General features: G+C 37.2%; 1 protein-coding gene across 2 annotated transcripts; it reads right to left on the bottom strand.

The window, feature by feature from the left end:
- Window positions 1–3,816: 3,816 nt before the first annotated feature.
- On the bottom strand, window positions 3,817–23,849 carry LOC131435547 (uncharacterized). Of its 2 annotated transcripts, XM_058603557.1 has the most exons (6): window positions 19,906–23,846; window positions 5,849–6,119; window positions 5,451–5,774; window positions 5,192–5,386; window positions 4,292–5,128; window positions 3,817–4,221 (listed from the first exon to the last, which is right to left on the bottom strand). In XM_058603557.1, exons 1-6 carry the CDS (start codon window positions 19,981–19,983, stop codon window positions 3,872–3,874), a joined length of 2,055 nt encoding a protein of 684 aa, XP_058459540.1. In that variant the 5' UTR covers window positions 19,984–23,846; the 3' UTR covers window positions 3,817–3,871. The 2 variants fall into 2 exon arrangements, with proteins under 2 accessions (XP_058459540.1, XP_058459541.1); XM_058603558.1 differs by lacking the exon at window positions 5,849–6,119 and having other exon boundaries at window positions 19,906–23,849.
- Between the last annotated feature and the right edge of the window lie 3,700 nt (window positions 23,850–27,549).

Genomic DNA, 27,549 nt, shown 5'->3' with positions numbered 1-27,549 from the left:
AGAAGAATGGCAGTTCCTTTTTTATCAACGATGGCTCCTAAGTCGTCGTGTACTCGTAGAGTGGCGGTTTTGATGCTTTGACCTCTGCGAAAACCAGCCTGAAAGTCCGACAACAGATTGTTTGTTTCGATATATGTTGCCAATTCCTGCTTGAGAAGCTTTTCAAACACCTTTGACAATGACGGTAGTATGCTGATTGGACGAAGATTGGTGATGTCGTTCAGATGTGTTTTTTTCTTCAGCGGCACAACTTTAGCGTGTTTCCAACAATCGGGGAATGTACTTGTTCGAATGAGCAGATTGAACATGTGTGTTATGTGTTGAACGATTAACGGACAGATAATCTTAATAAATCTAATCGGCAAACCATCCAGTCCGAGTGCATTCGACTTTGTATCCCAGAGAGCTTTGACGACATCCCAATATTCCACCTGTTGGAATGAGAAATTCTGTGGCGCTGATTGTGCTGATGTAACAAGTATTTCACTTCGAGGAGTGCTATCCGCATAGCTAGCCAAAAATGCGCGATTTACTTCGTCTGGATCGTACTCACACGGTAGCGTTGTTTTTACTTTACCAACACCAAGATTTTTTATCCGTCTCCAGAGGGTTTTTGACGGAGTCCTGCTGTCCAAAAATCGGTTAAAATATTGCTGTTTGGCATGACTTATGCTTGTGTTGGCGCGATTTCTCATCACCTTGTAACGCTGTCGTTTTTCGTCTTTCAAATTTCTTGGAGCCTGTAACCAATCTCTGTAAGCCAAGTCTCGTTCGAGTAAAGCTTGACGTACACTTTCCGAAAACCAAGGATTATATCGTTTACGGGTTGACCGAACACGAAGCGGAATACAACAGTCGTGTATCGTTTTAATGTGTGCGTTGAAGAAAGCGATGGCACCGTCCGGGTTTTCAATTTCATAAAATTGATTCCAGGGAATGGATAACAAAACATTTTCCAAAGTTTGGGAATCAAAATTCGTATAGTCACGATACGTGCAACGGTCAGAAGGTCGAGAAATCTCACAGTCAATTGACGCAAAGATGAGATCGTGTTGTGATAATGCCGTGAAACTTACTTGGCCGAATTTTAAAACCTTCTCGCTGTTATTTGTTATCAACAGATCAAGTTGAGAGCACCCTTCATTGTAATAAAAAGTCGGTTCTTCACTCACGAATGACAGTGAATGATTCAAGAGCATCGCTTCAAAACGTGCACCCTTTGCACTAGGACGAAGCATATCAGTGTTAAAGTCTCCTACCAGAAAAATTGTCTCACAGCGAACAGCGAAATCAACCAGTTTTCTGCCAAAAAGGATGAGCAATCGTTATCGGGAGGACTGCACACCGTCAAGAGCAATATCTTTTGGCCGTTTATAAGGAACTCTAAAGCCAAACATTCAGTTTTAACCATTGAATCTTCCACTAAGACAGTGTTGAAAGCCTTGGAACAGATTAGATGTTTTCTGTAGTAAACAGCTATTTCTCCACCGCGCCGATAACCCCTGTCGTTCCTTACAACCGAAAACCCAGAGATTCCGATACTACTGTCACTCATTTTTGAACTCAACCACGATTCGGTGAAGCATGCAATCTCGATTTTGGAACAAGACATAAGACACCGAATTTCGTAAATTTTTTTTTATTTTTTTTTAAATAACTATTTATTGGAATATGAGTTAAAACTAAATTATTAAGATTTAAATTGGGTGTTCAGCCACAAGTGGTGACTTTTCGGCCCTATTATATATATATGATTCGGTTATTACCATGAGGACATCATTTGCTTCCGCAATTCTGAAATTTTTGTGTAGGGAAAATTCTAAACCTACTTGTATTGTGTAATGGAAAAAAGAACTTATATACGAAGTTACTAACTAATACAGAGAGCGAATCGATTCAATTGAAGATTGCATCGATTTTTGTCGGAATTTGCTTATAATATTATGTGACATTACATCTAATGGTTCTATATTTGTGAGTCTGTGTAACTCATTTGTACTAAACCAGGGAGGACGCTTCAGAATCATTTTCAGAATTTTATTTTGAATCCTTTGAAGCGTTTTCTTCCTGGTGGAACAACAGCTTGACCAAATTGGTACCGCATAAAGCATGGCTGGTCTGAAAATTTGTTTATAAATTAACAATTTGTTTTTTAGACAGAGCTTAGAATTTCTGTTTATAAGAGGATATAAACATTTAATATATTTATTACACTTTGCCTGGATTCCTTCAATGTGATCCTTGAAAGTGAGTTTTTTTGTCATACGTTAAACCTAAGTATTTAGCTTGATCAGACCATGTCAATTCCAAGCCATTCAATTTGAGAATGTGGTTATTGTTTGGTTTAAGAAAAGAAGCTCTTGGCTTATGAGGAAAGATAATTAATTGCGGTTTTGCTGCATTTGGTTTAATTTTCCATTTTGACAGATAATCACTGAAAATATTTAAACTTCTTTGTAGGCGACTGCAGACAGACACTCTCAGATTTCTACCTGTGGCTAACAGACTTGTGTCGTCACAGAATAGCGATTTCTGACAACCAACGGGTAGATTTGGAAGATCAGAAGTGAAAATATTATACAAGATTGGAGCTACGCTCGAACCCAGCGGAACACCAGCTCGTACGGGTAGCAATTCAGATTTACAATTCTGATAGCTAACCTAAAGAGTACGATCAGTTAAAAAATTTTGAATCATTTTGATCAAATAAATAGGAAACTGGAAATCAGACATTTTTGCTATTAAACCTTTGTGCCAAACACTATCGAATGTTATTTCTATGTCTAGAAGAGCAACTAAGTAAGCTAATGAAAAACATTTTAACCAGGAGTCTCAAGGCAACCGGGAAGATTTTTAATAAGAATATTAAAAATTCCATCATTACCAGGAGCCTTCATGTTTTTAAGTTTCCTAATAATTGATTTAATTTCATCAAAATTCGTCTCAATAATGTCATCTTATGATAATACTTGGGTTGAAATATGATCATATTTCAGTGAGACTTCATTTTCAATAGGACTCACAGCGTTCAAATTAAAATTGTGGACACTCTCGAGCTGCTGAGCAAGTTTTTCAGCTTTTTCGCCATTCGTAAGAAATATTTGATTTCCTTCCTTGAGAGCTGGAATTGGTTTCTGAGGTTTCTTAAGATCCTTAGAAAGTTTCCAGAAAGGTTTAGAATATGGTTTAATTTGTTCAACTTCTTTAGCGAAATTTTCATTTCGCAAAAGAGTAAATCTATGTTTAATTTCTTTTTGTAAATCCTTAACTATGTTTTTCATAGCAGGATCATGAGAACGTTGAGAAGCTTGTCTGGCATTATCCCAGTTTTGGTCATCGGTCCGCTGGCGCTTTTTCGTTAACGAATTGCCGCCCCCAGCAGCAGGAGGAGTGCGCTGTAAGTTTGCCATTGCGTGTGTAAACAAACAAGCAACGTACACTGATTTTGCACTGACACTATTGATGCTACCGAGCCAGTGTACAAAAACAATGGGGAATTGATAAACGGTTTGTTCGTGGATTTGCGAAGCAAAATTTCAGCTTATTAGTCGCGGTACACGCTGTATAACATGATCTGTACTGAGCTCAGACACTACGAAACGCGCTAGAGAACTTTCGATTTTGTAACTACGGTGGAACTTCACTTTTGAAGCAGTTTAATTTTCTTCTGTTATCGACACATACTCGCGCCGCGTCGTTTAAATGAAGAGCGCTCCACTCTACTGTGCTAACAATGAAATTTTTTATTCAAATTTCAAATTGAAAATAATTCTCTCTTCGGTCATTCGGTATGCTTTATTCACAGAACCGAAAACATTTGAAATTCTCCAACCAAATTCTATTCACCCATTTGACGGTTCCGACACTCACATCACGACGCCGGTGTGTGAATCATTTCCAGCTGCTTCTTCCGTGTTTTCCGTTTCACATACGCCATTTCGACGGCCCACATCACCAGCGTCACGATAGTGAATGCATTGATGAATAAAATGCTTTTCGAATAGTTTCCGGACAGATCGCGGATCAACCCCACCAAGGGCCCAATTGTCATCAAAATGATACCGTTTACCATCATCTGGATGCTGGCGGCCGACGGAAGACGTTTGATTGGTATGTAGCTGGGGATCACCAGGCTCATGTAGACCGTGCGAACTCCCTTCGACACTCCCAGAAAGAATGCCACTATGATAATCTCCTGAAAGCTGCGAGCTACCAGAATGCCTGATGGAGGAAGAGTAAATTGAAAAAATATACTTTTCAAAACAACTAGACAAAAACCCTCGATACTTACCGAATCTGAAAACAATCAGCATTGCCAGGGAAATCATGTACATTATGCGTGGTGTCAGCTTCAACATATCGCCCACAAACGGGGAAATAAATCTGAATATTAAGTCCGCCACCGCCAGGGTGGACATTATCGAGGCGATCTGTTTCGTATGATAGCCAAGGTCGTTGAGAATAAATGGCGTCATTAATGAGAAATTAATTTCGGCAAACACCGAAATTGCCATTCCAAGCATCATGTTCACGTAAATTCTGTCTTTCAGCAAAGTGAGATCAAAAATGGCGATAATTTTTTGCAGGATGGTTTGTTTTCGCTTCGGTTCAGTTTCAATGCTATCTACGTTGAAATTGGTAGCTTTCGGTGCTATCGATCTCGAGGGGACCGGTCGATCTAGCTGGCGCATGATCGATGGAAGCCGGTTATCATCCGTAAGTCCTTGGTTTTCGCTTAAAACTGGCAGTTTGGAGTGCGACACCGTAGGTATCGGATGGGACCCATCGCGGACACCTGATCGAGTTGCTGGATAACGCTCGTCGAGGACACGGGATGTGCTACTTAGGTGAACCGGATCGGTCGATTTTTCGAACCATTGCTTAGTCGGTGGGGACAGCCGGACTCCAAAAATGCCCGATAACTTCCGTTTCGGTAGATTATTGTCCAGAGAGCTTCTGCGTTCTCTCTCCTCGAAGATTTTTATCGAGCTGCCCAGATTCACCGTTTCAGCCGAATCGGACTGAAACCATCGTTTCTTTTCGTAAGACGTTTCCAAGTTTTGCGAACCGGAATGGAACACCAGTGTATCATCTACTAACGACGATCGTCTCTGTGTGGGATGAAAAACTGATTACAATGATAAGCATTAATACAAGTGTCATTTGTCGAAAACAACAATGATGAAATTACCTTCACTTTTGGCTCTCGACAAAAATACTGCTGCAGCCAGCGAATCTCGTCGCCGTATCTGGGAAGTTACCTCGAACCCGTAGATACTTTGGGCATCCGTATCATGATCGGTAATAAATGTTTGTTTTTCGAGATAGTCGTCCTCATCGTCCGACTCGAAATCACAATTTGCATCTGTTTGCGGTTGAGCGGCCACTACAAAATTGATAGGTCAATAACTTCTCACTTCGTACGACGCTTGAGCCATAAATTAACTCACCTTCAACTGCCGAGTATTTGTGGTTATCGTTCGAACCGGTTTCCTGCACAGCAGCTATGGCTTTGGGTTCGATTGGAACCATGTGACGTTTCACAGGTTGCAGAAGCAGAGCGGCTGCGATGATATGCGTGGCGAGTGCTCCAATGATGAACAGACAGGCTCGCGGATCGTAAAGAGACACAAGAACCGAAACCAACTGCGGGAGTAAAATCGGCCCCAATCCGGTGATAGTCATCGCGATTCCGGCTGCCTTGTTTCTTCGCACCACGAAGTAGGTGTTTAGGGCTAGCGAAAACGAGGAGTTGCAAAAACCCATTCCGAGCGCTGGAAGATTAGAAAGAAAACTTCTGGTAAATCGGATTGGTAGACAACCGGGCAGTTGTCCAACGAACACCTACAAGCTATGATGCTGTACGATATGATGAAATGTGTGAACGTATTGGCACCGGATGTTAACACGAGACCCAGCGAGAACATCGATCCGCCTAGGGCGGCTACTTTTCGGAAACCGAAGTTTCGCAGCAGCGGTCCGTTGAACAGACCGAATGTCATTCCGACCGCCGACGCCAGGTTTATGATGAGTGAGGCATCCGTTGCGGATATGTGAATTTCCTTGAATGTGTCCTTGAAGATCAAACCGAAACTTTGCAGAACAGGAACGATCATAATCTGCCAATAAATCATTTGAACAGGATTAGATTCCTAACAGGAAAAAAAAATTAAAAATTCTAAGAAACACAATAGTCTATTGGTCATTTCCATCATCAGTTTTATTTTGACTAAGGAGTGCATCGAAAATAAGCTATCCACAAATTTTTCTTTCAAATAATGACAAAAAACGATATTTAAAAATTGATCAATTATTGTACGAGATTAAACTTGAGCATAATGAAAACCGGATGAAATTTAAGTTATTCCTTCACGAATTTTCGAACTTTTGATCGAACACTCTTCATCAAGTTCCGGACAAGCGTTGCATCGCATTTTGTGGACGCTTGAGCCCAAATTTTTTTGAACTACTGCATGTTCCCAGCTGCCTTGAGGGAATTGAGAGTAGTTTTGGAACGACGCTAAATCCGGCCAAAACAGTGGAGTTGTACTATGCTTCTTATATAAAGGCAAAAATCTCTTCTGGAGACACTCAGATCAATAGATTTCTGCATTTATAGTTCCGGTAGTGTAAAAAATGGTTGACTTCAAACCACAGGAAATATTGCTTGCCATACCAGTACCTTTCGCCGAATTTCTCCACTTGAATCGACCTGTCCGCATCGCTCACATCCTCCCCAACGACGACAGTAAAGAATTGTGGACCTGGAAGGGTTTTTGAGTCCTCCTTTACATAAGTCTCATTGTCCATCAAAATGCATGCATCCGGACACTGCAAAAGACGGGAATACAATTTCCAGGCCCTTGTTGCTACTCGCTTCTTCTGTTCTACACTTTGTTTCGAGATTTTCTGCTTCTTGTAAGTTTCCAGGTGATTTCGCCTCTTGATACGCTGGATCATTTCGACACTCGTTCCTGCTTTTTTGGCCAAATCACATATTGACATTGATTTGTTCTTCATGATTAAAGATACCACATTCTGGCCCAGTTTCGGGTTGGAAGAACCGGGTTTTCAGCCTCTTCCTGGTAGCTCATCCAAAGAATAGTGTTCCCTAAACTTATTAATGATGGTTTTAACACTGACATGATGAATTCCAAACCGCTTCGCCAATTTTCGCATAGTAATACCTTTCTCACTTAGCCCTGTGTCCAGAACCTTATCAGTGATCTGAGCATAAAAAAACCATCACAAATACATGCGTACAACACAAATGTATGTGGATAGCTTATTTTCGATACACATCTTACCAATGCATCCCAAAAAAGTTTGGTGTGGATTATGGGCCGGGTGGTATTATTCGTGAACCGATATGAACCGGCACATGAAGCAGAATTCCGTGGCAAACACGCGTGCAAGGCTCTTGTACGACCGTATTTTGACGAAACACAATGGCAGTAATTTGATCGATGACGTGGAAACGTCTTATTTTACTATGAGGAGCCTTTTCAAATTTCGCTCAATGGAAGAATGAGTAGGGCCTAATCGTGAATATCTCGAGTGTTTCTCCATGTCATCAGAAATATGATCAGAAATTTATGACTGAATTTTCAATAGTGTGAGATAACCAGAAAAAGAGACGGGTGGGTAAATTGTTTCCTTTCGCAACATTCAAATCTGTGTTTTTCAGGAAAAATAAAATACAGATTAATCTGTATACGTGGCAGCCCTGCTTCGCACGGCATCTTTCGAAACGACACCCATACTAGTATAAAGATGTGTTCTACATCAAAACATTCATTTTCGTGTTGCGAGAGAGCGTTTCCGTCGTAATTAAATGTGTTAGTGACGGCGCAAACTTTTTCAACTTCCATGGTAGGAAATGGAGAAAGGGTGTAGCCGGGTTTTCATATGAAAACAGCCCCCAAACAGAACAAAAATTGACATACGCTGTTTGAAAGGGTTTATATTGGAGATGATTTTCAAAAACATTTTAACTCTTCAACTGCCATATTGGTGAAGCTAGGGTGGTTCTTTTGATTTTCATTTTATTAAATTTTTTCAAAAACCTCTTTAGCAAAAAAAAATTGAAAAAAATCAGGAATATTTGAGGAATTATGGGAAATCTTTCTGACTTTTTCAAAATGTATTTTAAGTGAAAACAAATGTTCAAAATTTTCGATTTTTTTTAATCGCACTTACAATTTAGATACCTCTCTAGATTTTACATCAAAAATAAATCATTTATGAGTACATTACGCTGTATTTTTTCAGAATTTTAAAAAATGTGGACGGGTATAATATCAGACTTTAAAAAAATAAATCATTCGGAAAAGCATGCGTCTCCATCAAATTGACATCATCCGATGGAGACGCATGGTATTTAGCTCTAAAATCATATATCATATGCCCTTAGAACTAAATACCATGCATTTCCATCTACAACTTGAGCTCAGGGCTTGAGTATTGACGTAATTAATAATGATAGAAGATTATTCCTTATGTTATTTACACACGCCCGCACGCCTGTGTCGATTTACTAAGCAATGATGTAGGGAATGCATTAGTGAACATGTGTGCCAACGAATGGTTGTAATTCGTTTCTAACTTCAACATCTTGCGAAATAGTCTGGAGGTTTCGACGTTAGCTATTAGCACTCTTAAGAAATACTATAAACGAGATAGAACTCATGTCGAAGCGCCTGCAACAAGTCCCGTAGGCCCAAAAAGAACGTATTAATTCGCATCGTCGATTTTCTATACAAGCAACCGTGTCTTTTAAACTTAATATTTACAGTTTTTTGCTATTTCCTTAAAAGGACCGCTTTATTAAACAGTTTCGGAAAATCGCATTGTTTTATTGCTTTAATCGAAATATGTATTAACAAAGTATGAATGAGAAACTGAGCTATTCATAAACATTGAATTTCAAGCGCTTTCGAAAATATAGTGCATCGAATTCACTTGAACTTAGGGGTCTTTTTCTGGTGTTTTGTGGAGTACTTTTCTCACGTATCAGCTCAAGGCCGTTTTTATGTATCTAGAAGTCGTCTCCATACAGCTCAGACTATGACCAATCTTTGCCTCCATTTGATCGATCCACCTAGTTCGCTATGCTTTTCTTTTTCTTGAGCCTTCCAAATCACATTCAAGAACCATTTTCAAATGTTTGCCGTCTGTTATTCACATGCCCTGCCGATCGTAGCTGTCCAATTTCAGCTATACGTTGAATCTCCAAGTAGCTGTTGAAAACTGTGGTTTATACGCCGTAGATTAATTTCTTATGGTGACGTATTACTTTTCTTGTATCCTTATCCGTGGTCATAAGTGAATGAATACATGAATTCATGAACCTCCACGATATCGTCGCCACGCACCCTCATTCGAGTGGGAAGATGTTATATTTTAAAGCCTTTCCCTCTCATACATTTTGTTTCGACGGATTTACTCTCAGTCCGATCTCAGTTTGATTAATCCGTCTTTATGAGCTAGAGCTGTTTGACTTTAGCTGTCTTGTTGGGCAGTTTGAGGCAACTTAGCTATTCATACCATGTGATACAGAACGTCGACGAACATTTTACCTTAAAACTAATAGTTTTTAGATTTCGCTTGGTTTCGAATTTTCCTTGATTTTGCGCTTGGTATCTAGGAATACTTTTTTCTGCAAAAGAACTATAATTTAATTATCCTTTAGAATTTTTACTAAATATAGTTATTATTTGATTTGAGTACAATAAATCTTATCATTAGTTCTGATTCATGTTTCTCTCACCGATCCTTCCTTATGAAAATTTTTTCTTAAGCCCTGAACTCAAGTTGTAGACAGAAACGCATGGTATTTACTTCTAAGGGCATGTGATATATGATTTTGGAACTAAATACCATGCGTCTCCATCGGGTGATGACAATTTGATGGAGACGCATGCTTTTCCGAATGATTTATTTTTTTAAAGTCTGATATTATACCCGTCCACATTTTTTAAAATTCTGAAAAAATACAGCGTAGTGTACTCATAAATGATTTATTTTTGGTTTGAAATCTAGAATGGTACCAAGATTGTAAGTGCGGTTAAAAAAATTCGAAAATTTTGAACATTTTTTCACATGAAATACATTTTGAAAAATTCTGAAAAAAATCAGAAAGGTTTCCCATAATTCCTAAAAAATTTCCGATTTTTATCAAAATTTTTTTTAATAAATTAAATAAAATGAAAATTAAAAGAACTACCCTAGCTCCACCAATATGGCAGTTAAAGGGTTAAAATTTTGAGAAAATCATCTCAAATATAAACCCTTTCAAACAGCATATGTCAATTTTTGTTCTGTTTGGGGGCAGTTTTTATATGAAAACCCGGCTACACCCTTTAATTAATTCTTAATGATGATCTGTGGCACTGAAAAGTGCCTTGAAGTGTCACGACCAACAGTATCTGATTTAGGATTTCCACTCTCAAGAATTTAGGAACAAAAGGAGGGGGATTCAATAGATGGAAGAGGCGCAAAGATTTGAAAGAAAAATGCATCATCCACAGTATTGACACTGTAAAACAAATTCTAAGTACGAAGGAAGTATGAATTGTCAAGTTATTTACACTCTTATATAAGTACTCTATTGTTCATGGAACTTAATTAGAAAAATCTTTCAGGGAGGGGAGTGTTAAAAGCCAACTACCCCCCACCCCTACGCACGGGCCTGAATTCTGAATTTTAGATCAGGGTTCTGGATCTAAATGTTAGATCTGAACTCACAACTCCTGAATTTTGGAACTGACTTCTTAACCAAAACCTTTTTTAAAACCATGCATGCATGCTGGAACTAGATTCGGAACTTGGATTCTGGAACTGGACCTTGTGCGAAATTCAAATTTAAAATTCAGTTCTTGAAATGTTCCCAAAGGATTATGCGAAGTTTTCCTGTACTGAGTATGTAAATCCACAAAAACAACTTATTGAAAGATGGCTTTTTGGTCAATGTTTCTTTACAAAATATTTATTTTGCGTCAAAAGCCGACGTTTCGAAGGAATATCCCTTCATCTTCAGGGCAACTATAAGGTTAACATACATGATTAGTCACAGTTTTCACATTATACAATTTCATAACAAATTGTTTACTCACAAACGACAACAAATATTTTTCGTCAAGTGGATTGGAACATTTAAAATGATCAAAAACGGGAACGGCTACTCTACACTGAAAGCACAAACGGTGTGAAAACATTAATTTGAACGAACTACGATCTGAATTTGTATGTTTGTTTTAACTTACACAGTCACTTCCCCCGCACATCAAACCAGATTAAACATTGAAATATTTCTTAGTCATGGCTGATAATAGAGCAAAAATCAGAAAGAGATAGATGAGCAGCAATAGACAGCGAAAATGAGGAGATGAACACGTAGAAAAAGAAAGATACTGTTGTTAATGTGAGAGAGAGTACAACAAACCAGAGTATGCTGCATTTAAATTATGTGTATCGGTTCTAAAGTTAATGGTGGAACCATCTGTGAAAATGTGACACATTTCTAAAATTTGCAGTGCATTGATCCTATTATCTTGATCTAGAATCTTTGCACTGTCCAAATCAAAAATGTGCTCAGATTCAATCACGTGCACCATTAACGCTGTCTTTTTATATTCATCCGTTTTGCTCTCACTCTGATCGGTGCCCGACGAGACGAATTTTTGGTACCGCTGTATCAAAGAGCGGTGTCCAGACAACCGCTGTTTCAGTTGCTGCGTGGTTAAGCCAATGTATGAGCTATCGCATTCTGTACACGGAATGCGATAGATTACATTGCGCCTTAGAAACTTCGAAGTGGAATCCTTGAGCCTCGAAAAAAGTGATGCGTTAGTTTTTATGCACTTAAACCCCAAACGCACATTCTTGTGGTTCCTCTGAATAATCTTAGCCAGAGCTGGGGTAAGTGCATCCACATGGTGAAGCGACCGGTACACCATTTGGTCGCTGTCGCTTTTGTTTCGGTTGTCATCGTTCAGTTTGTTCACAAATCTATTTATAAGTCTGTTGATGAGTGAACTTGGATAGTTGTTGCGGATTAAATAATCACGCACTGTTTTCTTTTTCTCAGTTACAGATTTGCACGTTGACAACCGAAACACTCTCCCAATGAAACCAGTGGCCGTGTTTAGCTTTTGCGAAAGTGGATGAAAGGAGAGAAAATTCAAAATTCGTCCCGACGCAGTAGGTTTTTTGTACCAGTCGGTGACGATTTTTTGCTCCTCTGTTCTTATTAAAAGCATGTCTAAGTACGGCAGTTGGTTGTTTTCTTCCACTTCGCATGTAAATTGAATATGAGAGTTGTATGCATTCAATGCGTTACTCACATATTCAATTCTGTCTCTTGGGAGAGCGGTGACCAAATCATCAACATATTTTTTGAAAAATGGAATGGGCATACCGATCGTCCCCATCACTTGATCGAGCAAGGATTCCATTACCAGATCGGCAAGTGCAGGTGACAATGGATTACCCATCGCAGTGCCGGAGGTTTGCCTGTAGTAAGTGCCACGGAAGACAAAATAACTGGAGGAGAGATTGAAATCGACTAGTTCAGTGAATAAATCACTATCTTTGATGGTTGTATTTTTCTCGATCGAACTCCAATTATTTTGCACCGCTTTTATAACCAGGTCTCGGGGAATGCAAGTAAACAAACTAACGACATCGAAAGAAACCAATACGTAGTTAGGTGGAAGGGTAACGTTGTTTATGAATGAACAAAACTCATAAGAGTTTTGAACATTGTATTTGTTCTGGTCAATCGATTGTCGTATTATGTTTGCAAGAAATTTTGAGAGATGATATGTTGGGCAATTAATGCACGACAATATAACTCTCAGTGGAATATTAGGTTTGTGTATTTTTGGAAGTCCGTAAATTTTTGGACACGTTGCATTGTGTGTTATTAACCGAGACCTGGTGTTTTGGTCGATCATTTTTCGATCGTATAAAGCATTCACCAGTTTATTGTTCTTCGTTTGGACTTTGTTAGTCCAATCAGAATCAATCCTCTCGTATGTACTCTGGTCACCAACAAGGGCTTGCATTTTGTTTTCATATTCTTCTTTTTTCATTATTACAGTTCTGTTTCCCTTGTCAGCTGGCAGAACACAAACATCAGGATTGTCTCGAATGAACTTTTTGCTGATGTGATATGCTTCGATCAAAAAACGATCGACGGCACTGGTAGACGAATTGAATAAACCGTTCTTCCTTTTGTTCACGTTTGGAGTTCGATCGAGAAAAATACAACCATCAAAGATAGTGATTTATTCACTGAACTAGTCGATTTCAATCTCTCCTCCAGTTATTTTGTCTTCCGTGGCACTTACTACAGGCAAACCTCCGGCACTGCGATGGGTAATCCATTGTCACCTGCACTTGCCGATCTGGTAATGGAATCCTTGCTCGATCAAGTGATGGGGACGATCGGTATGCCCATTCCATTTTTCAAAAAATATGTTGATGATTTGGTCACCGCTCTCCCAAGAGACAGAATTGAATATGTGAGTAACGCATTGAATGCATACAACTCTCATATTCAATTTACATGCGAAGTGGAAGAAAACAACCAACTGCCGTACTTAGACATGCTTTTAATAAGAACAGAGGAGCAAAAAATCGTCACCGACTGGTACAAAAAACCTACTGCGTCGGGACGAATTTTGAATTTTCTCTCCTTTCATCCACTTTCGCAAAAGCTAAACACGGCCACTGGTTTCATTGGGAGAGTGTTTCGGTTGTCAACGTGCAAATCTGTAACTGAGAAAAAGAAAACAGTGCGTGATTATTTAATCCGCAACAACTATCCAAGTTCACTCATCAACAGACTTATAAATAGATTTGTGAACAAACTGAACGATGACAACCGAAACAAAAGCGACAGCGACCAAATGGTGTACCGGTCGCTTCACCATGTGGATGCACTTACCCCAGCTCTGGCTAAGATTATTCAGAGGAACCACAAGAATGTGCGTTTGGGGTTTAAGTGCATAAAAACTAACGCATCACTTTTTTCGAGGCTCAAGGATTCCACTTCGAAGTTTCTAAGGCGCAATGTAATCTATCGCATTCCGTGTACAGAATGCGATAGCTCATACATTGGCTTAACCACGCAGCAACTGAAACAGCGGTTGTCTGGACACCGCTCTTTGATACAGCGGTACCAAAAATTCGTCTCGTCGGGCACCGATCAGAGTGAGAGCAAAACGGATGAATATAAAAAGACAGCGTTAATGGTGCACGTGATTGAATCTGAGCACATTTTTGATTTGGACAGTGCAAAGATTCTAGATCAAGATAATAGGATCAATGCACTGCAAATTTTAGAAATGTGTCACATTTTCACAGATGGTTCCACCATTAACTTTAGAACCGATACACATAATTTAAATGCAGCATACTCTGGTTTGTTGTACTCTCTCTCACATTAACAACAGTATCTTTCTTTTTCTACGTGTTCATCTCCTCATTTTCGCTGTCTATTGCTGCTCATCTATCTCTTTCTGATTTTTGCTCTATTATCAGCCATGACTAAGAAATATTTCAATGTTTAATCTGGTTTGATGTGCGGGGGAAGTGACTGTGTAAGTTAAAACAAACATACAAATTCAGATCGTAGTTCGTTCAAATTAATGTTTTCACACCGTTTGTGCTTTCAGTGTAGAGTAGCCGTTCCCGTTTTTGATCATTTTAAATGTTCCAATCCACTTGACGAAAAATATTTGTTGTCGTTTGTGAGTAAACAATTTGTTATGAAATTGTATAATGTGAAAACTGTGACTAATCATGTATGTTAACCTTATAGTTGCCCTGAAGATGAAGGGATATTCCTTCGAAACGTCGGCTTTTGACGCAAAATAAATATTTTGTAAAGAAACATTGACCAAAAAGCCATCTTTCAATAAATTACAACAAAGTGGTCGTACCGTCTTCACAACACAAAAACAACTACTATAAGATTGATTGTTATATATTTTTACTCTTATTTGTTTCAAGCTAGTTTATTGTATGGCAGAATAGGTTTGTCATCAATAACTCAAATATAACTTGAAATCGAGTCAATAAGTCACCCACCTATTTATCAGTTTCTCGGATAAAAGATTTTCCAAATAAACACACCTCGAAAAAGCCTTGTGTTTTTACATTTTATAAGATGCAAATAAATGGAGCGTCGTAGTTCACGCAAATTTAAGTTCAAGAATATGTACATGAAATTCATTGAAATAAAAAAAATAGTGAGCGATAGCGGCAGACTTGAACAGAGAATCATTGGAACACAAAGTCCTTCCGTTAATTGACTGAGCCACCGAAGCACACATCTGCTTTGCTGGTAAGCGGTGCATATAATGAAATGGAAATAAATTCATTCTCATCCAACATGAAAGCATTACAAATGGATTCATCTGTCATTTAACAAACTCGGTCTTAATGTATTGCATCATATTTAGGATCAGGTCACGGTAAATTTCAAATATTTTTGGTGTGTATAAAATACAAACCTATTCCTAATCCACCTAGCGGTGTGATAATACTTTTCTCTTTCATCAACCCAGTCAGTGAGTTTTGACGTTTACTATTATATCTGGCACTTGAAGACCGTGGCCCTTATTACCGGTGTCACTACACGGTGAAAACCAAGTGAAGTGACTGTGACTTTTATTATGGGTATCACTTCACGGTGGAAATCAAGTGAAGTGAATGTAGGTCCTTATTACGAAAGTCGCTTCTGAGACAAAAGTAATTACTTGAATGAACTTGATGTCATTATAAACATCACGCCACCAACATTTTGTTGAAAAAATTAGTTTTTTCCACCACAGTGATCACTTCACTATGCGTGATACCGGTAATAGGTAAAATCAAGTGAAGTGACATGTGAGTGAAGTGAATGTGAAAGTGGAGTGAGAACGGTAATAAGGGCCCGTAAGTGACAGCCACACTGTACAGCGGGGAAAAAACAATCAAAAAATTAATAATTTTATAAAAACATGAGCAAATATATTCAAAATTAGTATTTCTTATGCAAATTTGTCTGTAGAATCGATTTGTGATAGTTAGAAGATCCGCAAAATTCACTATTATGCCCGTTTTGCTCCAATTCCTCTTTTTTTCTGATTTTATTTTGAAAACTAACTGTGAAACTTAGGAAAAAAATTAATTCCACCAATCGGAAGGTATTCCTGACATGCTCATAAGTTAGAGAAATGGATTGTTTTTAATAAGATTAACCGCAAACAACTGTTATTCTGTTTTACCCCCAGTCATCTTCTTCCCAATTTTCCGATAAATATAATTTTATGTTGAATTCAGATTTACAATTCCGAAGCAGATCCAATATGACCTACCAATATTGGTTCATATTACGTGCAAAACATCTGTGAGCCTGTTTAACCCGTTTTACCCCAATTTATTTCATAAGTCGTATTTCTGGTTAAACTTTCTTTCGCATACCGAAAGCAGGCTGATTGCGGTTGATAAAAATCGATTGATATTACGAAGAAAGACCTGAAAATTTGATGACAAATGAATTCAATGTGGAGCAAAATCTTAAGACTCAGTTAAAGGATAAATTGAGGTAAAACGGTATAGCAAGATTCGTGCTGGCATTGAATTCATTTGTAATCCTATTTTCAGGTCTTTCTTCGTAATATCAATCGATTGTTATCAACCGCAATCAGCTTGCTTTCGGTATGCGAAAGAAAGTTTTACCAGAAATACGACTTATGAAATAAATTGGGGTAAAACGGGTTAAACAGGCAAGTACTGTCATTCCAATTGTGTTTTATTGGATCACAGATGTTTTGCACGTAATATGAACCAATATTGATAGATCGCATTGGATCTGCTTTTGGATTGTAGATCATATTTCAACTGAATATTATAACTAGTAAAAAATGAGGTAAAACGGTGCAACGAGTTTTCTGCTGTCAATAAAACTATATGCAATCGATTTGTTAGACTTTTTTACATCGGAAACACTCTATTCGCTTTTCTGTAAGTACTTCGGTTTCATGTTATATAGTTAAGCTTGAATACAATGCAGTATAAAAAGGGAACTTGGGGTAAAATGAACATGATAGCGTTTCGTGCGGTCCTTCTAAATACATGGAATCGATTTTACTGACCATTTCACACCAAAAAGTGTTTTGTGGTCAGCTGTATAAGCCTCCCAAAAAAATCGTCGCGTTTTTTGTGCATTTTTCCCCACTGTGCACTGCTTCAAAGGAATGGCAAAGAGAAGTGAGGAAGCAATTTCTCTGACATTACCCATCCACCTTTTATAATCTTCAAACTCTCAAAGCTGGTAATCTCCTAACCAATCCTAGTTTCCGGTTCACTATAAGTAGACTGAAACAAAAGAGCACGCGACCACAATACGATTTGCTATGACCATAGAATTGCCTACGGGTTGCAAGTAGTTTTGTTTTGAAGATGGCTTCGTTACCTACGATAAGCACTGTTGTTATCAGGAAAACCGTCCCCGTCAAAATTTTATCATATATTCGACGTGATTATGACAAGACCGGAACGACAAAATCTTTTGCCAAGTGCCGCACTGTTGTCTAGATAGCAAGCGCGGAATCTTGAAGATTTACGCAAAATCCAAAGGTGCCTTACGATGGATTTTGTCGTCGACGTGACGCACTACATTAGTCGAAGCTTGTTAGGTAATTCAATGATTTTAAAAGTACACCTCTCCGGACGGAGTTCAGTAGATCAAGGTTTCAAGGAACCGAATATCGATTTAGATAAAGATGAAATGGCTTAGTAATTGAATGTAAGTAAATAATTATCTTTTGGTAGAATTTGACCTCCTGCTTCACTTCGTTTATTTAAATAAACTGCTTTGCTGCAATAAGGACATACATTCTTTACAGCTTTCAACAGACCATAGTAATACGCAATGAAAATTCAATGAAAAAATATTCCTTGCTGGATATTGATTACAAGACTTATTTTTTGTCCATCACTATTACGATTAAACCCAATTAAACGCTATTTAGCAGGAATTTGATTTATAGAAGTACCAAGAATGCAGGAGTTAGTTTCACCCGAGTAGTCAGTAAACGAAGCGCTTGTTTGTTCTTATTATTTACTGAGATCGCCATCGCTAATCCTGCGCTTCTGTTACTTTTGACACAAACTAAATAAGTGATATGCAACAGTTTTCCTGGCATAAAGAAAATTATATTCACGGCTTCTGTGCTTCATGAAGGCTTTAATACCAGCAAAATGTACCATCTGTGTATATGTGTGTAGTATAATTACTTCCACAAGCTTTCTGTTTGTGTGGTTCTTTTTGACAGGTGAGGCATCCTTTTTGTAAGCGATGAAGTTGTTCACTCACAATCGAAAGAGAAAGTAAACGAAGAGAATTTTTCATCTACACTCAGAACCTAATCTAACGTTCATCGATAAATAATACAAATCCATCTTCAAGCAGAGATGACATTTCACTAGAGTTATACACCAGGGCGTAGGTTTGAATTCTACACTGCGGATACATTTAGTGTGCTCCACACAAAAAGGAAAGCGCACTTCTTCTCAGTGTCCATTAGACAGACTTTAAGTGCATGCTTGTGTTGAAAGAAGCTGGTGCGAGAGAATAACAATCTCTTCGCACGAATCGCTCTCCCGTGCTCTCACCTAAATACACCCAAGTGATCACTGGCGCGTGATGGTTAGCGAACACTTCTATGAATTTTAATTAATAGAGAGCAGATCTGACCTTGTTATGAAAAATTAGCAAGGAAAACCGAAAATTTAACGATAAATTGTTTTATTTTGCTGATTTTTTGTTTGTCTTTACCGCGCATGTTCCTTGGAGATGGCTTAACCGATTTTAACAAGTCTAGGCCCGTTTAAGAGCTGTTATTAGTCCATCGATCAAGTTCAAAGATCAAATGGCTGTGGCTTCTGGTTTCAGAAATATGATGATATAAGTGACCTAACCGACAAGTTTCTCGGAGATGGCTGAACCGATATTAACAAACTTAGGCTCGTTTAAAGGCTACTATAAGGCCATTGATCAAGTTCGAAAATCAAATGGCTTTGACTTTTGATCCGGAGATATGATGGTATAAATGACGTAACCGACAAAACACACAATTTTTTACCGCTCTAATGCAAATAAGGGCACCAATATTTTGGGATCACCTCTAATTTCTTGAAGCGGTAAAGCTCAAAAGTTTAAGCACCTCGAAAAAAGTTCTCAGTTAATGTTTGAAAGTTTCCGATCTGGAAAAATCTCCATAGAGGGGGGTGCATGAGATTTCCGAAATCGAAAAACTTTTTTTGATGCCAAATATCTTAGAATTGCATGAAACGTCGAGATTTAGTGTCATCTCAAAAAAAAAATTTTTTTGAAAAAATCTACTTTCTGGGACTGATATTTTTTCTAAGTCCCAGAAAGACGATTTAAAAAAAATTTCGAGACAACAGTAAATCTCGACGTTTCATGCAATTCTAAGACTTTCGGAAAAACAAAGTATGTAAAGTGGCTTTTAGTTACAAAGTCTTCATGTTTATAAAGTTTCATCAAAATCAGAGAGGGTTCTGCCGACATTTGTTCGAAAAATTCGTCAACGGAAAAGTCAACGGAGCACCAACTTATGGTCTACGTGGTTTATGGACGATCCCTAAAGTGTTTCTCCAGCTAAATCTACCTGGTGTTAAAAAGTTTATCGCGCCTGCACCTTAATTTGAGTGTGAAGTGTTTCCAATTAGAAAACAGACCTTTTCTAAAAACAAAGTGAAATTTTCTAATACCGCCTTGACTTGTACTTATGATAAGAAACAGTTCTTTACAGTCCTCCATCCAAGTGTTATCATTCGTTGACATTAGGATTCGGTACATCAAAATGAGTAGGTATGTGTACTTACATTGGCCATTCCGTAGGCAAACACCACCATCCATCCCCAGCCTCCATCGGGTGATCGTAGCTGTGCCGGTTCCGCCATTCTACCGGTTTGTGAAGCACGATCTGCTCACCTGACGACGAAATTTCACTGAGGGACTAATAAAAGCAATCCACTCAGTCACGTAGACACCGTCTGTTTCTATCCAAATGCAGCTCGTTGTTTATGACTCTAAATGATGCTGCAACTATTCCGGTTTAAAAAGTAATCGCCTAAAACTTACTATCACTCTGAATAACACATTGACTATTTAGTCCGAAAACTCATATCACATTTGCCAGCTCGTTATGATTATTCATTCATTTAATTTGGTGTAAATTATTCTTTGGACAAACAATAAACTTTCCATACACGCAACGATGTTGTACGCGAAGCACTCCAGAATGCCATTATCACATTTGATTGGTCTGATTACGTCTGTTTATTACACTTGGTTCCGACTGCCCCCGCACAAATCACTGTCCCAGTTCTAAATCACGACTGTTCCGCAATGACCTATTTCCAACCACACAAACCGTTCACCGCTTCAGATTCAGATTCAAAACAGTGACTGGATAAGAAGACATGGTTCCGAATCGAACTTAGCTTCTGTTACTACTGGAAACAACGTTTCTCGAACGAAAAACACCAAACTCCGACCGGCTGATAGATGGATAAACAAAAGGGGAGCTCCCCGTTGTCGTCCGAGTTCTCCATTGGACTGGAGCTAACCTACCGTGGGCGCTACTCAAAATGCGCTGACGCGAAACCAACTCACGCGCGCTACCTCGTCGACGGTCGTCAAAGAGAGTGCACATGCGCGCGCGATAACAAAACGGTTTATCTATCGGTCTGTAGGACAAAATAGGAACTGCTCAGTCGCAATCTGTGTTGACAAAAGTGCAAGAACGAAAGAGAAACCTAATCAGTAGAAAAAAAAGAGTCAAATTTCGGTACTACACTCCGGTGCGAAACTTGATCCTCGACTTTTGGTGCTGAATCTGATCCAATTTCGTCTACGGCTTGGGTAACAGATGGGCACGAATCTAAGTTTGGTCCGGTATCAAGCCAAACTTCTTTCATCCCGAGGTTTGGGTTTACAATAGCAGCATTGTAAGACCCCCGTCTTAACCTCTGGACCACCGGTCCTGGACATATTTTGCAAAAATAAATATTTGTTTCAACGAATTATTTAGACATTCTTTATCATATTACTTCCCAATGTATACTGTAGAAAAAATTGCTTTCATGGCGATTTGAGCACATGTCGTTTTCCATCGAAGAAGAAAAATCGGTTTTTGTCGATCTAAGGGTGCAATGATACCTTTCTCATTACCCGAATTATATGAGTAACCGATGCAGATTTAATTTCGGAATTTTTAAACTACTACTTTCGGTACATCCGGCACAAGAAATCCGGCTCCGACACAACCGACCAGGCGCGTATACAAGTTCAAACCCTTATTTAATCCACCTAGTGGTGTAATGATGCCTTTCTCATATTACTTATATTTTAAAAAATATTACTGAGTTCAATCTTGAATAAAATAAGAATTTTTTTTTGGGTATGAATTAACATAATCATTTCAATTTGTAATGTAAATTATGTCAAGTTAATAAGAATTTTTCTTTATTTTGGATCGTCGCACTAAATAATTAAACACACGTTACCCTATAGCTCTGAAACCGGAAGTCCGACCCGGATGCAATTAAACAGCAACCTATGAGACTATACGAACTTTTATTTGAGCCTATTTGTGGAAATCTATCAAATCATCTCAGAGAAAATTTAATGAGCATCGTTTTAAAATGTTTGACCACTATTTTCTTTACTTCTGGAACCGGGAACTTGGAATCAGTATAGCCGAAAGTTCGTCTAGTAAGTAACTAATACAGCCTACAAATTAAATTACAGTTTTAAGCCAAACCTAGAAGAATTTACCCTTTTTTGCAGCGTCGCTCTAAATGACGGTATGAAATTCAATAGCAACCTAGGGGACTACGAGATTTTTTATTTTATGAGTGACATTATTTGACACATACTCACACACATATACGCACAGGCACATACATTGCTCAGATTGATGAACTGTGTCGTTTCATCTGAAAAATATCAATTTTAACGTGGGAACTCTAAACGATATACGAAATAGAACAAAGCACGCTGCGAACGGAGCAAAGCCGCACGTACCGACGCATACCAGTTTTGCATCATCATTTAGAATGACGATTTAATGTTTTGACAATCATCGCCGTATAATTTTGGAACCGGAAGTCGTATCTGGATGAAATTAGGAGGTATATTTAAAGACAACGAGAGCTTTAATTTGAATCATGATTCGGGAATAGCGATTAAACCGTTACTGAGAAATCGAAGTGAGTACCGTTTCAGGAGATTTTTTTACTATTAACGGTGCTTTCAGAAGCGAAAACCGGGAACTAGTAGTCCCAAAGTAGTTTTATATATTCACTAACTAACTAACTAACTTTATATATTTCACTTGTGAAAAAACACTCATATAATCGAAAATTTTCCATAATCGCACTGTAACACCGGAGCCGGAATTCGGATCTTTTCGAGGACTTTTTTAAGAATTTTAAGACCTTTTATTTTCATCTTAGTTTGTGAAAATCGGTGAAGAAATTTCCGATAAAATTGAGTGCGCATTTTTAAATAAATTTGCACATATTTCCTCATAACTCCAGAACCGGAAGTCGGATCCAAATGAAACTTAGGAACTTTGTATGGGACCTTACGACCTTTCATTTGAATCTGAGTTTGTTGAAATCGGTTTAGCCATCTCTGAGAAAACTGAGTGACATTCTTTGTCACATACACACACAGACGTTTTATAATCTCTACACGGAACGACCGAAATCAGCATTTTCGCGAAAAATTTAGTTGATTTGCTGATTTTAGTTAGTTATTTTTTGAGACAACTAAAAACATCTTACTTTTGCTAAATTAGATTTTTTATTCTCATTCCCCTAATAATAATAAAATATTTGTTGAAATGACTATTTTTTAGTTGAATTCACAAATTAAACGTGCTGTCTTTTCTTAGCTAAGGCACATTTCATTTCCATTCAACTAATTTTTTAGTTGAATTAAAGAAATAAAATGCTATTTTCAACCAATATGAATGGTTGAATTGGCTTCTGCAATCTGCAGCTATATGGCGCCCTGTTACCGAAACGGTAACACCTTAATGACTACTAGCCACTAGATGGCACACTACTGCCGACAAAATTTCAGACGCGGTTGTCTTTTCTATATTGGCAGGTATAAATACGATGTTGTATTAGAGAAAAAGACATAAACGAAACATAAACATCTTTTTGAATTTTTTTCTTCTATTCTTCATTTTCTTCTATTCTTCTGTTTTCTTCATTCTCACTGAAAACTTTGAGCACTCGGAAAACAAAAACCAAATACAAGTAGTACACCGGACGGCGCAGCTCGGAAGGTTTGAAGATACAAAAAAACTTCATCACAATTAGAGTGAAACATTCGAAATTCACTTCACTGTAAAAACATTATTACGCACAATCGCTTCAAGAGCGCACAAATTCTGAATAAATACGATTTCCACTAACAGTTTACGACATTTTTACATATCGGTTTAGAAATTTAAATAAAGATATATCGAACACATGCGAAAAACATCAAAACAATTTTCAAGCAGTTTCAATAAGACTGTCCTTTTTAGCTTTTTAATGGATTGTTTTGCTTTGACACTTCTCATGAGTTTTTGGCTAATAAACTTGTTAATAATACCCATTTCAGTTTTGTTTTCTTTGTGCTGTCCTTCAGTAATGATGGTGATAGATAAATAGAAACAAATTTTCTGATTTTAATAACAAAATTAGTTGTCAATGAGAATTTCGTGTTGGATTAAAATATTGCTGGTTTATGTCCAGAATATTCACCAACTAAACACATTCTCTAAAAATAAGAGTTTTTTCAGCAAAGTAAATTCTTAATTTTAACTAATTTTATAGTTATATTTATTTATCCGGCTTATTATTTATAGTTATTTTGGAATTTTTTTGTTAAAATCAACTAATTCAAAAACAGTAATACGAATTAGGCGCAGAGCTAATTTCGGTCGTTCCGTGTACGAAATGAGTCGAATGGTGTATATAAAGCTCGGCCCTCCGGGCCTCTGTTGTAAAGTCGGTTTTTCACATCGATTGCATAGCCTTTCTATATAAGAAAGGCAAGAAATAACATAACAATAATGATTTTCAAAAAATCAGGTTATTTTTTATTAAATTACTGAAAAAAATCCTTATCGAGTCCTACACTTAAAAAAATGACAAAAAAAATTGAAAAACGATTCACAAAACAATTATTGTTTTTGATAAAATTTTGTCCCATTTTCCCAACCAACTGATCAAATATTGCAATATGTGCACGCACATTCAAAGAAAAAAAGTTCTATGAACAAAACCTATTTTTTGTCCAAAATGAGTGTTTTTTTCCAGTGTCTTTTTATTAAAAACTAAACTAAACTGGAAGTCGAAGTCATCCCAGACTCCAATGGACCTTAATTTTTGAGAAAATTTTACCGAATACCCTGTTGCTAGTTGCCCGATATTTGCAGAAAGTACCACTGCAGGATAAGAAAAAGTTTTTGTTAGAAAAACCTTTTTCCCTTCAAAACGCCCATCCTACAATATATGGAAGGTTGGTAGGGAACATAATTTTCGACAAAAATTATGGGACAAAATTTCATTCAAATAAAGAACGTTTTTTTTTTGTTATTTGACTTCAAATTTTTAAGATCGATTTTTTCAGTATAAAATTAGTAATTTTTTCATTATTTTTAATTTGGATTATTAGACTTATATTCAATGAAATTTTTCTAAGTAAGCTAAGGCGGACAGTTTCAGGAAACAAAAACATTGTTCTACATTACTGATACTTTTTGCAAATATCGAGCAACCAGTAGTCTTTAAAATCTCCTTTAAATTGAGATTCATTTAATTCTTAATGGTAATTTAGTTTACGATACAAAAGATACTAAAGTTTTTTCTCATCAAAATAAAAAACGTTTTTTTTTTGTAAATTGATTTTAAATTTTGTTGTCATTTTTTTTCAGTGTAAGACTCGATATGGAAGTTTTTCAGTATTTCTATTGGAAAATTTAACTTATTTGGTTAAAATCACTAATATAATATTTTTTAGAGGCTTGTTCATTTGTCATCAACTATTTGAATAAAAATGGTTAAAAAAAATTTAACATTTTTCAAAAGACAGTCTAGTACAATTTTGCAAAAACAAAGGATGCAATGTGATATTTTTAAACAAAGTCTGAATGTTTAGAAAGTTTCATTCAAAATTGGAAAAATTTTACTGTGAATATGATTTAGCGCGAAATTCGTCATATTTAAATCAATTATAAAATGAAAAATTTTCAACAAACAACTTTGTTCTAAAAAATGTTCAAATAATTACATATATATTTTCATGCATATGGAAATTAATCATCATGTTCTGAATCAGGAATCAGGAATCATTTTACATGTTATTGAATATAAATTTGTGTGAAATACGAAGCTCCATTTATGCGCATTTTATAATATGTAAAATAACTGAAATTCTTAACAATGGCGATGTCAATGTTGCAGAACAGACATATTCTTACATTATGAGCTATGTTATCGATCGTTTTGCGCCTAAGCAATCCAGTTGGAAATCAACCAAATCGAAAGAGCAATCATCGATGCAAAATTAAATTGGTTTGCATTAAACATTCAATTAACAGAGCTGTATCTTTTATGCAGTGCTTAGTTTTGCGATTAAATTTTATTGAAACGTACAGAATTGTAAAGTAATTTTATGTTTAGTTGTCTACTCCAAATATGTGCATGAAAATAGAAATACATTCACAAAACATTTTTATCTGTGTAGCATTGAAGCAACACTCTAAGCATGGAGAATTCATCCTATGACAAAATTACGCGCAGATAAATCAAACGTACAAGAGGACCGTGAAGCGTTGCCATAATAATTATTTACGAAACGTAAACTCAAGTCGAATCCTAAGAAATTCTGGAACTATGTTAACGAGCAAAGTCAAGAATTTTAGCTACTTTCGTCAATTCGTTACGGAGAATTCACAGGTTCGAGTCCGCTGGAGATTTGTCAATTATTTTCCCAGAAGTTTGTTAGTATTTTGCCTGTTGATAAATTGTTACTGCATCATGGTGCGGTGTGTCATTTCTGAATCAGCCCTTAAATGCGATTCAGTTTGGACGATAACACCGTCCTGTTGGTAGTCAGTAAAACAAAGGCTATACCGGCGATTGTTGTTTAAGTTGTACGAGAACATTCACCAATATTCAATTCACAATCTTAGCACACAACACAGGTCAAAAATGTAATCTCGGAACATTCAAGTTCATTGTTAAAATTTGATGACACTTTGTTTCAAACTATGGTCCCGGGTAGGCGGTTCAATGCATAGTGCACTGGTCTTACAAACACTCTGAATCGGCTGCGAAGTCTGTTGAAACAGAAGGTCAAATTCCACTACAGGAATGCAATACCAAGGCTTTGCTTATGTTTCAAACTATCGATAAATACGATAAGTGAATAATTAATAAATTTACTTCGAAAAATTAAACGACCATCATCTTATTTAGATTAGGTTTATACTGTAGTTCAATAAAGTCATTCTTTGTAAACGCGTCCAGTTGACATGAAAAACATACTCTCATTTTTGAGAGTATGAAAATATACCCGTCAAATACAGTACTTTCGTTTTACAGTGTAAGCGATTCCGCCAATCTATGCGTATATGGAAATCTACAAGAGCGTAAACAAACAAAAATAACCCCAAACAACCGATGTACCGTATGTTTACAAAACAAGTAGATCAATCAAGGCTATAAGCAATGCATGAACATTATTTGATACTCATTTCGCACAAATGTGAAGTACTGAAACATCGCCGTTTCAATGAAGCCGGTTTTAAATTACACAAAACTTGCACACAAAAATCTTATTTATGTCTTAAAAACAGCTCTCAAATGAACTTTATCTGTCTACCTAGGACACGAAATATTATAGACATATTGTTGAACAATTTCATCACATTTCATTCTCTATTTAAAAAAATACTTTCCCGTTTTACAGCGACTCTCCATTGCATTTACACGCACTAGAGATGGGCAATTCGCTCCTGAGCTGTTCCAGTGAATCGAATCATTGAAGTGAGCTGACAGCTCACAGCTCTTTTTAAAAGAACCGCAGCTCACCAGCTCACTCATTTGCTACCCAGTTCACTGCATTATGACGCAGGGAACACGCTACGAGCTGATCGGATCTTCGGCTCTTTAAGAGATTCAATTTAGTCGACATCAATTGAAGATAAATTATTTCGCATGGCATTCATTGCATCATTGCAAATCAATGATTCAATTTCGATCATGCATTTGAAAAAAAACCGGTGCATAAGAAAAACGGCGCACAAAATGAACCTTAAGTTCAAAATAAAAGAGCTGATGAGCTGATACATCGAATCGGTTCACTTTGGTGAGCTGATCGGTTCGGAGCTGTTCACCAAAATGAGCTGTTTTGCACGCCTCTAACACGCACTAATACTTCTCGTTCATTGAATC

Source organism: Malaya genurostris, chromosome 3 (genome assembly GCF_030247185.1).
Source record: "Malaya genurostris strain Urasoe2022 chromosome 3, Malgen_1.1, whole genome shotgun sequence".
Taxonomy (NCBI): domain Eukaryota; kingdom Metazoa; phylum Arthropoda; class Insecta; order Diptera; family Culicidae; genus Malaya; species Malaya genurostris.
The sequence above is the reverse complement of the archived record's forward strand: the minus strand, read 5'-3'. Positions and strand labels throughout refer to the sequence as shown.

Excerpts from the sequence above, each read along its gene's own strand:
- LOC131435547 (XM_058603557.1), bottom strand. The coding sequence starts at position 19,983 with ATGGCGGAACCGGCACAGCTACGATCACCCGATGGAGGCTGGGGATGG. Across the intron at positions 6,120-19,905 it reads TTGCCTACGGAATGGCCAAT|ATTATGATCGTTCCTGTTCT; the intron begins GTAAGTACACAT and ends ATTTATTGGCAG. Across the intron at positions 5,387-5,450 it reads CAAATACTCGGCAGTTGAAG|TGGCCGCTCAACCGCAAACA; the intron begins GTGAGTTAATTT and ends TCAATTTTGTAG.